Source organism: Chiroxiphia lanceolata, chromosome 5 (assembly GCF_009829145.1).
Source record: "Chiroxiphia lanceolata isolate bChiLan1 chromosome 5, bChiLan1.pri, whole genome shotgun sequence".
Lineage (NCBI taxonomy): Eukaryota > Metazoa > Chordata > Aves > Passeriformes > Pipridae > Chiroxiphia > Chiroxiphia lanceolata.
In genome coordinates, this window is record NC_045641.1 from 215,159 (window position 1) to 227,898 (window position 12,740).

Consider the following 12,740-nt stretch of genomic DNA (forward strand, 5'->3'; position numbering starts at 1 on the left):
CAGAATTCCTGCCCCTCCTTACCCCGGAGATGTCGGCCACCCGGTGAATCGGCACCTCCTTCTTGCTGTGCAGCCCCTTCCCGTTCTTGATAGCCCTGGAAAACAGGGAGCACCAGGAGTCAGCACCTGCTGCGGCGGGAAGAGCCGGAGTCATCCCTGTGCCCACCGGGACAGCCCGGACACTGCAGCTGGATAATCCCAGTCACGGGAATAAGGTCTTCCCAGGATAACACAGAGGCAATGAGGAGGCTGAATGAGGGAATACCTGGAGGGCACTGAAGGGATTGGAAAACCCAGTGGGATGGTGGAGCTGGTGCTGGGCCTGGACCTGATGCCAGACCTGGACTTGTTGCCAGTCCTGGATCTGATGCCAGACCTGGATCTCCTGCCACAGGGTTTGGCATGGGAGGCTGGGAAAGGCCGGATTGTGCCGGGAGGCTGGAGGAGCCCACGGCACAGGCACAGGCAGCGCAGTCTGGGATGTGACTCCGGGCTCTGCTGAAGAGCAGGAATGTCGAATGGATCATCCCAACTGCTCCGAGCCCCACTCCACTGGGAGATCTGGGCCTTGCAGATCTCATCCTAAATCTCCCATTCCCTCCATCCCTGGCATCGCCCTGGAGCCGCCGGCTCTTCTGCCCAGTACCAGCATAACCACGGAGTCGGGACGTGTCAGGGATTCCAGCATGGACAAGCCACCTCTGTCACTCACTGGGAGTGAGTGGGAACATCCAGCACCTCCATGGTGGGCACATCCAGGATGTGCCCCCCAGCACCCAGAGTGCTGCTCCAGGCTCCACGTGCCACATCCCAGCCCGGGTATCCCAGTGCCTGACTGGGATCTCGCCCACACCGCAGCGCTCCGAGATGCTGATTTCCTGCCAGGCCTCCCAAAAGGCACATCCCAGGAATGAGCCTCCGAGCAATCTGCCGGCCGCCCACCCCGCGGACACGGAGCCGGGGGAACGGGAGCGGGAGAGCCCGTTTATCCGGATTGATCCGCCCTTTCCCTCAGAAGCGAGAGCCTCGCCCGGGAACGCGCCTCAGCCCCCTCCAAGCTGCTCTTCCCGGCTCTCGGCATCGTGCCGGGATCTGCTGCCAAAGAGGAGCTGAGATCCCACATCCCGCCGGGCTCGGCTGTGCCGGTGCCACCTCCGGAGCCGCCGGATCCAGCCGAGCCGGAGAGGGAAGGGCATCCATTGGCATTCCTGTGTGCCATCCAGGAGGACGGGCTGAGGGACAGGGACACGGGGACACGGGCGGATCTGGGGGGCTCCCAGCACCGGGATCGTCCCTGTGGAGCGGCGAGGGTTGGGAACAGGGATCCCTGCGGAGACGGGGGGGGCACCGGGACACGGGGGGGGCTGAGCAGTGGGATCACTCCACAGGGAGCTGGGAACACCTGGAACACCTGGAACACCTGGGCCAGGAAGGGCTGGGGACAGACAGGACAGGGACATGGCTGGGAGGGGATGGGGGGGCACCGGGACACAGGGGAGGCTGAGCGGTGGGATCACTCCACAGGGAGCTGGGAACACCTGGAACACCTGGAACACCTGGAACACCTGGGCCAGGAAGGGCTGGGGACAGACAGACAGACGGGGACAGGCCGGGAGGGGATGGGGGGACACGCGGGGGGGACAGGGAGCAGCTGTGCCCCACTCACCGCGCCTCGGCCGCCAGCAGCTCGTCGTAGTGGGCCGAGCGCTGGTCGTCGTCCTGCCGGTACCGCAGCACCGTGGCCAGGCCTTTGCTCACCAGTGCCTCGGCGATGTTGCTGTGGGGGCACAGGGTGGGGGTCAGCACCGCTCTGGGGGGCACTGACAACCCCAGACCCCACCCTGCCTCTGGAGACTCCCCCCATCCCATCCCGCCCCATCCCATCCCAACCCATCCCACCTCACCCCATCCCAACCCAAATCATTCCACAGCGCCGCCAAGGGAAGGGGCCTGGAGAGACGTGTCCCAGGAAGGGGCCTGGAGAGACGTGTCCCAGGAACTGGGCCCAACGGGAGGGCCCTGGGGGGTCCCCGACACGGTGGGGGGTCTCCCAGGAGCACCCCAAAACCCTGATGCCACCCCAAACCTGCCCACCCAAAAAACCCGATGCCACCCCAAAACCTTTGCCCTGCTTCAGAACCCTGACACCACCCAAACCCCTCCACCCCAAAGCCTGCACTCCAAAACCCCCCACCCCAAAACCCAGCAGGCTCAGCGTCCCCAGGCCATGGTCCTCCTTGATTCCCTAATCCCATGGTTTTTTTAAGGAAGAGGGGGGTGAGCACCAGCTGGGGGAGGGGGCACCACCATTGCCAACTCCCCCCAACACACCCCAAAACCCCCAAACCCCCCTAAAGCCCCCCCATCACCCCAAACACCGTGGGGTGACACCCCAGGCCATGGGAACTCCTCCTCGATTTCCCAATCCAGCAGTTTTTTTCCAGGAGTGGGGGGGCCACCAGTATGGGGGGCTGAGGGGGGGCCACGTGTGAGGCTGGGGGGGCTCCATCCCACTCCACTGCCTTCAGCAGATCCATAAATCCTCCTTTGCCGGGCGCATCCCTAATTCCCCAATTCCCCGCCCGCTAATTCCCTCCGTATCCCAAAAACCGTGGATATGTTCGTGCACTTCCATTCCCGAACCCCGGGCAGAGGGGGAAGGGCAAATCCATCACCGGGAGCCAAAAATAGGTCTCAGAGCAGGGGGAGGAATCAAAAAATTCGGGATTGGTGAGCCAGGGAACGGCTGCGGCGGGAGCAGCTGCGGCAGCGCCGGGAATGCCGAGCACGGGGAACGGGCACCTCCGGCTGCTCCGGGAATGAGCGGGAGGCTGGGGGGGAAGGGCTGGTGGCCCTGGTGGCCCAGGGGCCCCTGACACTCCCCATTCCAACTGTATCCCACCCCCATTCCAGCTGTATTCCCACTTCCCATTCCAGCTGTATTCTCACTCCCCATTCCAGCTGTATTCCCACTCCCCATTCCAGCTGTATCCCACTCCCCATTCCAGCTGTATTCCCACTCCTCATTCCAGCTATATCCCACCCCCCATTCCAGCTGTATCCCACCCCCATTTCAGCTGTATTCCCACTCCCCATTCCAGCTGTATCCCACCCCCATTCCAGCTGTATCCCACCCCCATTCCAGCTGTATCCCACTCCCCATCCCAACCACATCCCACTCCCTATCCCAGCTGCATCCTGGAAAGGAGACAGGGAAGTGTCCCCCTGTCCCCCTCCCTGGGCCACTGGAGAGCCTGGATGCTCTGGAGATGTCCCAGCATTCCCAGCATTCCAACACACAGAATTCTGCTGCTTCCAAGTACCAAAACACCCTCCCCAAGCTGGAAATCCTGGGAAAACCCTGAATTCTTCCCAGGCTTAGAGCTTTTCAGGCTCAGAATTCCCACAGAGACTTATCCCGGTACCCTGGGAGGTGTTCTGGGAGCACTGGGATGGAACCAGACCCCTTCCCACTGCTGGAAGGAGGGTGAGGAAGAGGGAAACCGGGATAACGGCTTAAAGAAGGAATTCCAGCCTGTGAATTCCATATCCCCCCCCTCCAGCCCTGCTCCCTGCCCCTCATCTGGGCCCAGGGAGTGGGATGCATCCCCCCATTCCCACCTCAAAGCTCTGGAAGCAGAGCCAGAGCCATTGGGCAGAGGGAAGGTGGATCCCCCATCAATCCCAGATCAAAGAACGGGAATATGGTGGGAAAAATCTCCTTAGGCCAAAAGATTCCAATCAAAGCAAAACACGGCAATTTTGAAGCTTCTCCCAGAACTCATTTCCCAGTTTTTCCACCCAAAATCTCACAGGAAGTTTCAGAGGGGTGTTGGAATTCCCACACTGCAGCCTCTGCCAGTGCCCAGCATGGATTGGGATCAGGATCTGCAGTGCCAAACCCACTCCCCTCCCAAAATTCACTGGTTGGGCCAAATCAACCCCAAACTGCAGCATCCGGCCCTGCTACCCCAGGGAAGGAATCTGCCTGATCCTGCCTGGAATTATACCAGGAATTAGAGTGCAGGGCATTCCTGGAATTTGGGGTTCATTATTTTTAGGAGCTTTTTCTTCCAAGGATTTGTGGGATTTGCATCGCAGCAGCTTCAACACAGAGCTGTGGGAAGCTGCAGGATTCTGTGGGATGCTGCAGGATGCTGTGGAATGCTGTGGAATTCTGGGGATGCTGTGGAATGCTGTGGAATTCTGGGGATGCTGTCCCAGCAGCTGCTCCCTCCTGCCCTGGCCCCGTTGGCCGTGGAACCATTTCCCTGTCCCGACATCCCGGCTCTGAGCCCAATCCTGCCCTCACCAGAGCCCCAGGAATGCAGGGCCGGGAGTTTGGGAAGCACTGACCCAGCACAGCGGGATGGGCAGGGATGGGAGAGCCGGAGGGAGCATTCCCAGGACAGGGATCAGGCCGGAAACATCGAGGAGATGGAAAGGAGAAGTGGGATGGAGGGATACAGGGATCCAGCAGGAATACAGTCAGGGATCCAGGCAGGAATATGAGCAGGGATACAGCAGGAATACAGGTAGGGATGCAGGTAGGGATACAGGCAGGGATATGGATAGGGAACTAGGCAGGAACACAGGCAGGGATCCAGACAGGGATCCAGGCAGGGATGAAGGCAGGAATATGGGCAGGGATCCAGGGAAGAATTCAGGCAGGGATCCAGAAGGGATACAGGCAGGGATACAGACAGGGAAATGGGCAGGGATACAGACAGAAATCTGGGCAGGGATCCAGGCAGGGATGCGGGCAGGGATATGGACAAGGATCCAGGCAGGGATATGGACGAGGATCCAGGCAGGGATATGGACGAGGATCCAGGCAGGGATAGGGCAGGAGAAGGCAGGTTTGTGCTCCAGCCCCCCCAGTTCCTGGAGCCTGGAGCTGGAGCGGGGGCTGCAGCTCCTGCCCTGGCTCCCACCCCAGTGCCACTGCCGTGCCCGGAATTCCAAGCAGGCTCAGCCCAGCCCAGATGCCGGGCGGACACTCCAGGCGGACAAGCCAGGCTTTATTCCCTGCTCCATCCCAGCCTGGCACGGGCCTGGGGACACAGACCCCGCTCTGTTCCACCCCCGGCATCCCGGGATGCAGCCCCAGACACCGGGAATGGCACAGGCACTGCCGGGAGCATCCCAGGATGCAGCACCACAGCTGCTGGGAGGGCCAGGGCCGGCTCTCCCAGCCTTTGGATCAGGGGGAGGAAAACACATCTCTCCCAGGTTTTGGGTTAAGGGAAGGGAATTGTAGCTCTCCCAGCCCTTGGACCAAGGAAGGTGCAGCTTTTCCAGGCCCTGGATTAAGGGAAGGGAATTGCAGCTCTCGCAGCCCCTGGAATAAGGAAGGAAAAGGCAGCGCTGCAGCGCTTTGGGCGCTTTCCAAAATAGCTGCTACCGGGAAAAAAAAGCAGGAAAGCAAGCCAAGGGCCTATGACAAATCCTCCCTACGCAGCTCCCGGAGCCGCTGCCAGAGGAGCCACGGCCGCTCCAGAGGGATGGGCTGGAGCCATGGCTGCTCCATAGGGATGGGCTGGAGCTACAGTTGCTCCATAGGGATGGGCTGGAGCTACAGTTGCTCCATAGGGATGGGCTGGAGCCACAGTTGCTCCATAGGGATGGGCTGGAGCTACAGTTGCTCCATAGGGATGGGCTGGAGCCACAGTTGCTCCATAGGGATGGGCTGGAGCCACAGTTGCTCCATAGGGATGGGTTGGAGCCACAGTTGCTCCATAGGGATGGGCTGGAGCTACAGTTGCTCCATAGGGATGGGCTGGAGCCACAGTTGCTCCATAGGGATGGGCTGGAGCCACAGTTGCTCCATAGGGATGTGCTGGAGCAATGGCTGCTCCATAGGGATGGGTTGGAGCCACAGTTGCTCCATAGGGATGTGCCAGAGGCAGCTGGCACCCCATGTCCTGAGGGGGCGAAAACCAAAACTTATGGACAAGGGAGGGCTGCTTCAGAACACCCCACATTCCTGAACACCCCACATTCCTGAACACCCCACAGTCCTGAACACCCCACAGTCCTGAACACCCCACATTCCTGAACACCCCACAGTCCTGAACACCCCACATTCCTGAACACCCCACATTCCTGAACACCCCACAGTCCTGAACACCCCACACTCCTGAACCTTCTCACAGAGGAGGGAAATCAGGGAGGTGATGTCCCTTGGGAAGCCCAGACATCCCAGGATACACAGCAGAGATGGTTCCTCCAAAGCCACCCCTGGAATGGTCCCTCATCCCAGCACCCCCAAAACCGCTGGAGTCAGGGGAGGGCAGGTCTGGGGGGTGCCAGGCAGCAGCATCCCACCGTATCCCACAGAATCCTGATGCTGGGATGCAGGCGGGGGGTGCTTGTCCCCAGCCAGGTGGGGAGCAGGGCAGGGACGAGTCACCCTCCATCCCCACGGGCACCTCTGACCCCACTGTCCAAGGAGTGCCCGGCGGGAATGCGGGGTGGGAATGCAGGGTGGGAATGCGGGGTGGGAATGAGGGGTGGGAATGTGGGGTGGGAATGAGGGGTGGGAATGTGGGGTGGGAATGAGGGGTGGGAATGTGGGGTGGGAATGCGGGGTGGGAATGTAGGGTGGGAATGCGGGGTGGGAATGTAGGGTGGGAATGCGGGGTGGGAATGTAGGGTGGGAATGCCAGGGCTGCACTCACATTCCGCCGATGGACACGGTGGCACAGGTGCGCTCCGAGAAGGCGGGCACGGTCTCGGTGGCACTGCTGGCAGGGCGGATGTAATCCACGGACACGTTCACCTGGAACCAGGGGCACGTCAGGGAGGTTGGATCACCCCTTCCCCCCTCTGCCCAAACCCCCTGGAATCAACGAATCAATCAACCAGCCCCTCATCCTCCCTGTGTTCAAATTCCCTGGAATCAGCCAGCCAGCCCCTCATCCTCCCTGTGCCCAAATTCCCTGGAATCAGCCAGCCAGCCTCTCCACCTCCCTGTGCCCAGGGAATGGAGCTGTTTGCTGGTGGCTGCTGGGACTGATGGAGCTTCCAGGGACATTGAACCTGCAGGGAGGACAAGCACTTCCTGGGATCCTGGCACAGGCACTGGCACTGCCCAGTGTCCCCGGGGAGGGCTCAGGACAAGCGCTGCCATCACTCCAGTGTCCCCAGACAGGGACAGGAGGAACAGCAGGTCCTGGGGACCTCTCTGGGGGGTAGATCCTGCTGAGCTGGGGCTTGGGATGAGCTGGGAGTGCAGGGATCATGGAATGGTTTGAGTGGGAATCATGGAAAGGTAAAGTCCACCCAGTGCCACCCCTGCCATGGGCAGGGACACCTTCCACCAGCCCAGGTTGCTCCAAGCCCCGTCCAACCTGGCCTTGGACAATTCCAGGGATCCAGGGGCAGCCACAGCTTCTCTGGGAAACCTGGGCCAGCCCCTCCCCACCCTCCCACCCAGCAATTCCTTCCCAATATCCCATCTATCCCTGCCATCTGGCAGTGGGAAGCCATTCCCTGTGTCCTGTCCCTCCATCCCTTGTCCAAGTCCCTCTCCAGCTCTCCTGGAGCCCCTTTAGGCACTGGAAGGTGTCCCTAGAACCTTCCCTTGTCCAGGCATCACCTCCAGCACCTCCTGGTCATCACCCCCTCAGCAGCTCCCAGCATCACATCCCACATCCGACGGCACCATTTCCATGCCAATCCCACCCAATCCCACAGCTCTGCCTCCCCAGGGAAGCTCCATCCTCCCTGGTCAGCGGGAGGAGGCTGAGGCTGCCTTGGTCTGGGGACATGAGGTGACACAGGGGTGACACAGGGGTGACCCAGCGATCCCTGGGGACATCCTGGTGCTGCCTCCCGCCGCCCCGGGGCTGGATTTGGGCACTATGGATTTTCTTCCAGGCACGGCACCGTGCCCGTTCCGCACGGCCGGCGCTCGCTCCGGCAGCTTGAGCCAAAGGGAGCCAGACAGGCGAGGCAGGAGCGTCCCTAACCCCCTTCAAAGCCTCGGCTCATCCCGAAAATCACTTATTAAACGAACATAAAGATGCAGAAAAGGTCGGAGCGCTGGCAGGGCGCCGGAGCCGAGGCTTTTCCGCAGCGGAGAGGGGGCTCCGGCAGGAAAGAGCCAATTAAGGGGAGCGGTTAAAGCGATTCCTCGCAGCAAAGCTCGTGTCAGAACCACTGGAGGGGAAAAAGAGACGCCGATTACTCCGAGAGGCAGGTTGGGAATTCAGCCGCTCCGGGGCTCTCGCGGTGTCTGGCTCAGGAGCGGCTGGCATGGGAAACACCTGGCTCGGGAGGGGCAGAGGGATCGGAGAGGGGACGGGGGATCCTATGGCTTGGGGGGGATCCTGGAGTGTCACCGGGAGGGGAGGAGCAAGGAGGGATTGGGATGGGGATGGGGATGGCATGGGATGGCATGGTATGGGGATGGGATGGGATGGGGATGGGGATGGGGATGGGGATGGGGATGGGGATGGGGATGGGGATGGGGATGGCATGGCATGGCATGGATGGGGATGGGATGGGGATGGCTTGGGATGGGGATGGGCTGGGGTCAGCCCTCGGCCCACAGCAGGGATGTGCCGTGTCATGTCTCATGTCCTGTTCATTCCACTGCCGAGGGTCAGTTTGTGCTGGATGTGCCCGGGGGCAGGAAGGCTCCACAGACTTATCTGGACAGGCCGGATCCGTGGGACAAGATCAGTGGGATGAGGTTCAACAAGGCCAAGTGGAGCACTGGGACAGGCGGCCCAGGGAAGCTGTGGCTGCCTCTGGATCCCTGGAAGTGTCCAAGGGCAGGCTGGACGGGGCTTGGAGCAACCTGGGCTGGTGGAAGGTGTCCCTGCCCATGGCAGGGGGTGGGAGTGGACGACCTTGAGGATCCCTTCCCACCCAAACCATTCCATGAGTCCACGAGGTGCCGTGTCCCACCCTTGGGTCACACCAGCCCCATGGAACACTCCAGGCTTGGGGAAGTGGCTGGAAAGCTGCAAAAGGAGCTGGGGGTGCAGAGACAACACCCAGGACCACCCAACCACAGAGCCGGGTCCATCCAACACCAGATGTGCCACTGTCACCGTCACCATCACCGTCACCATCACTGTCACCTTCATTGTCACCGTCACCATCACTGTCACCGTCACCCCACAGTCCCACAGCTCCAGCACGGGGGGACATAAAGCAAAGAATTCCCGGGTGCTGAGGGTGATGTGGCCACGGAGGGGCCGGGAGGGCAGGAGGGGGTGGCCGGGGCCGGGGTGGGTCCCCCATGCACCCCTGGGACCCCCCCGGGCCCCGCTCCCCCAGTGCAGCCGCTGTCGGTGCCGGCCGTGCCTGGGCGGGTTTCCAAGGTCAGCTGCAGTCAGGGTGGATTAAATCACTCCGCCAGCTCCGCTCCCGGGAGCACATCCAGCCCCGGGAGCAGCAGCACGACACGGAGCCCTGGCTTTGTGCAGCCTCCGTGCAGCCACCGCACTCAATGTCACCCGCCCGGCCCCGGCACCCCCGGCCCACACTCGGGATCCTGGAATGCTGGGGCTCCCCGGGACCAGCCAGCCCAGAATCACAGTCCCCGGAATCCTGGGGCTCCCTGGGACCAGCCAGCCCCCACTAGGGTCCCTGGAATCCTGGGGCTCCCCCAGATCCACCAGCCCCTCACTGGGGTCCCTGGAATCACTGGGGCTGCCCCAGATCTGCCAGCCCCTCGCTGGCGTCCCTGGAATCACTGGGGCTGCCCCAGATCCACCAGCCCCTCACTGGGGTCTCTGGGATCCCCAGGATGTGGCCCCCACCAAGGTGTCCCCGGCATCAGATTCCCAAGGAGGTGGTTCCCAGCACGTGGTCCCCACATTGTCCCAGTTGGTCCCAATGAGGTGAGGACACCCCTAGAGCCCCCTGGTGCCCCCCAGCCCGTGGTGTGCTGTCCCAGTTCAGTCCCAGTTTGGGTTGGGGGGACTGAATCCCTGCCCCAGCCTCAGCACCCCACAGCAGAGGTGGATGTGACCCCGTTGGATGGGGGACAGGGGTTGGGGTGCACCCCCCTCCAGGGAAGGACTGGAAGGGGGGGGCTCTTCCCCCCGGGAGAGACCGGCCCGGGGGGCACAGGGGGGGCGACCCCACCTTTGGGTGCCCTGGGCTGGGGCAGGGGGGGCTCTGGGATGTGCCAGTGACATCCCTCGGTATTCCCACCTGTCCAGGGGCTTGGAAGGGCCCATCCCCTCCCGCGGGGACACGGGGGGGCCCGGGGTGGGTACGGGGGGGGCCGGGTGGGCGCAGATGGGGGGTGGGTGGCAGCCCAGACCTGCCGGGCTATAAATACCCGGAACGCCCGCGGATCTCCCGGCCCGGCGCCGTCACCCGCTCCAGGGAGTATTTTTACCTCCCTGGCAGCTCGTGCCGGGTGGCAGGAACGGGGGGGGGTCGGGGGGGTTAGGGGAGGGTGGGTGCCCCATGTCTGCCTCTGAGGCCGGGAAGAGGCTCCCAGAGACCTGTTGGGGGGGGGGCCAATCTGGGAACACGGGTGGGGATCAGGAGTCTGGGGGACACACGATGGGAAAACCTTATTGGGAATGTGACACGAATCCCGGTGGGATGGGAGGATGCAGGAGGCACAGCGGGGGCAGCAGGACCCTCGGGGGGGCAGATACAGAGACACGTTTTCCCTCTGGAGCAGCAGTTTCCCTCTCGAGGCTCATCCCAGGCTCCCCACACATCCTGCTGCAGGGAGGGGGGTTTCCTGGGAATGGCAAGCAGGAGCCGGCCCCACCGAGCTCCCCCCTAACCCCCTGCAGCTCTGCATCCTCCCATCATCCCTCCTGGAAAAGGCCGGGCTGTGGCACGGGGATGCTCCACCACAGCCCCCACGGAGCCCCCCGCGCCTCCAGCATCGCCGGGAGCGGAGCCGGCGCATCCCGGAGCTCCGAACTCCCTCCTGCCTCCGGCTCCAGGAGCAGCCGGAGGGGCCACGGAGCCCCCCGAGCTGAGCCCCGGGGCAGGATCGACCTCGCCGGGGCGGGGTAACCATGGAAGTGCCGGGCTGGGAAGCGTCGGGAGGAGGGAGAGAGGTGCAGGGAGAGGAAACATCCCTGAATTTCGGATCATTACACCGGGAATGATCCCATTTGCCTCTTCCCCCTCCCCTGCTGTCAGGGAGCCAGCCCAGCCCACTGCAGCTCCCCCCTGCTCCGCTGCAGCCGCACGCGCCGCTGATTCCAAGCGCAGCACAGGCGGGAAAACATCTCTCCCAGTTGGGCTCCGAGCAGCCAAATCCTCCCCAGCAGCCAAATCCTCCCCAGTTCCACCCGTGGAAGCAGCGGATGACGCAGCCCGTTCCCGTGACGCTCCAGAGCCGGAGCCCTGCAAAGCCACCCCGGCACCGGCACATTCCAAGGCACAGGATCCCGGATCCCGGCACGGCGCAGCTTCCCCAGGGATGAATCCCCTCTGTCCCCATCCCCGGCCACACCAGAAAGCGGGATCTTCCCAAAAACCCCCCTGGAGCGGCCCTGCCATGCCAGGCTCTCCCAGAGCTCCCAAGCTCCAGGAACACGCAGGAAAAATTGTCCCTCATTCCGAAAATCAGCCAAAGTCTTCCCTGCTCCTCCGGGAATGTTTTCCCTGGTCCAATGCATCCCTTGGTTTTTCCCAGGTCTGAGCTCTCGCAGGGCTGGCACTGAGAGTGCTGCTACTGGTAACCCCAAAAGGAGCATTCCTGGAAGCATCCCAGGAAGCATCCTGGCACCTCGGAGGGGAACAGACACAGGTGGATGCACGGGAAAACTGCCAGGAAACCCCCGGCTGCTGCTTTCCAGGTCTGCCAGAGCTGGGCTCGTGGCACTGCGGATGAGCGGCATTCCCAGTTGGAAACAGCCTTCCCGAGAGGGAAGGGAGAGGGATGGGAAATGGGGATGTGACACAGGGATGGGGATGGGGCATGGGATGGGGCACAGGGGTAAAGACACAGGAATGGGGCACAGGGAGAGGACACAGGGATGGGACACAGGGAGAGGACACAGGGATGGGACACAGGAAGGAGACTCAGGAACAGGACACAAGTAGGAGACACAGGGAGAGGACACAGGGATGGGACACAGGGATGAGACACAGGAACAGGACACAGGGATGGGACACAGGGTTGGGACACAGGAAGGAGACACAGGAACAGGACACAGGGAGGGGATACAGGAAGGAGACACAGGGATGGGACACAGGGATGGGACACACGGAGAGGACACAGGGAGAGGACACAGGGATGGGGCACAGGAATGAGACACAGGGATGGGACACACGGAGAGGACACAGGGAGGGGACACAGGGATGGGGCACAGGGATGGGACACAGGGATGGGGCACAGGGATGGGACACAGGGAGAGGACACAGGGAGAGGACACAGGGAGGGGACACAGGGATGGGACACAGGGATGGGATACAGGGATGGGACACAGGGATGGGACACAGGGAGAGGACACAGGGATGGGACACAGAGCAGCTCACAGGGACAGGGCAGCATCACTTCCATGCACAGGAGCCATTTATCCCGGAGCTCTCCGGTGCCGGCTCCCTCCATGCGAACCATTAATCCCCCAGTTAATTAGGGAAGAGCCCTGATCCATCTCCTGCACCACAGCAATTATCCGGAGCCGCTGCCCGGCGGAGAGCGATCGATGTGGGCAGGATCCGGCCCTTCCCGCCACGCTCCACAGATTTATTCCACAAATCCATAGCAGCCCAATGCCAGTGGTTGCTGCGGGGGGGCC

At 62.4% G+C, this 12,740-nt stretch overlaps 1 protein-coding gene across 1 annotated transcript in view; it reads right to left on the reverse strand.

The window, feature by feature from the left end:
- The window catches only part of SND1 (staphylococcal nuclease and tudor domain containing 1), a 63,724-nt gene that overhangs the window by 7,055 nt on the left and 43,929 nt on the right, over positions 1 to 12,740 (reverse strand). Inside the window, 3 exon segments of the mRNA XM_032687718.1 lie at positions 23 to 95; positions 1,667 to 1,777; positions 6,681 to 6,781. Coding sequence (XP_032543609.1) covers positions 23 to 95; positions 1,667 to 1,777; positions 6,681 to 6,781 — 285 coding nt within the window.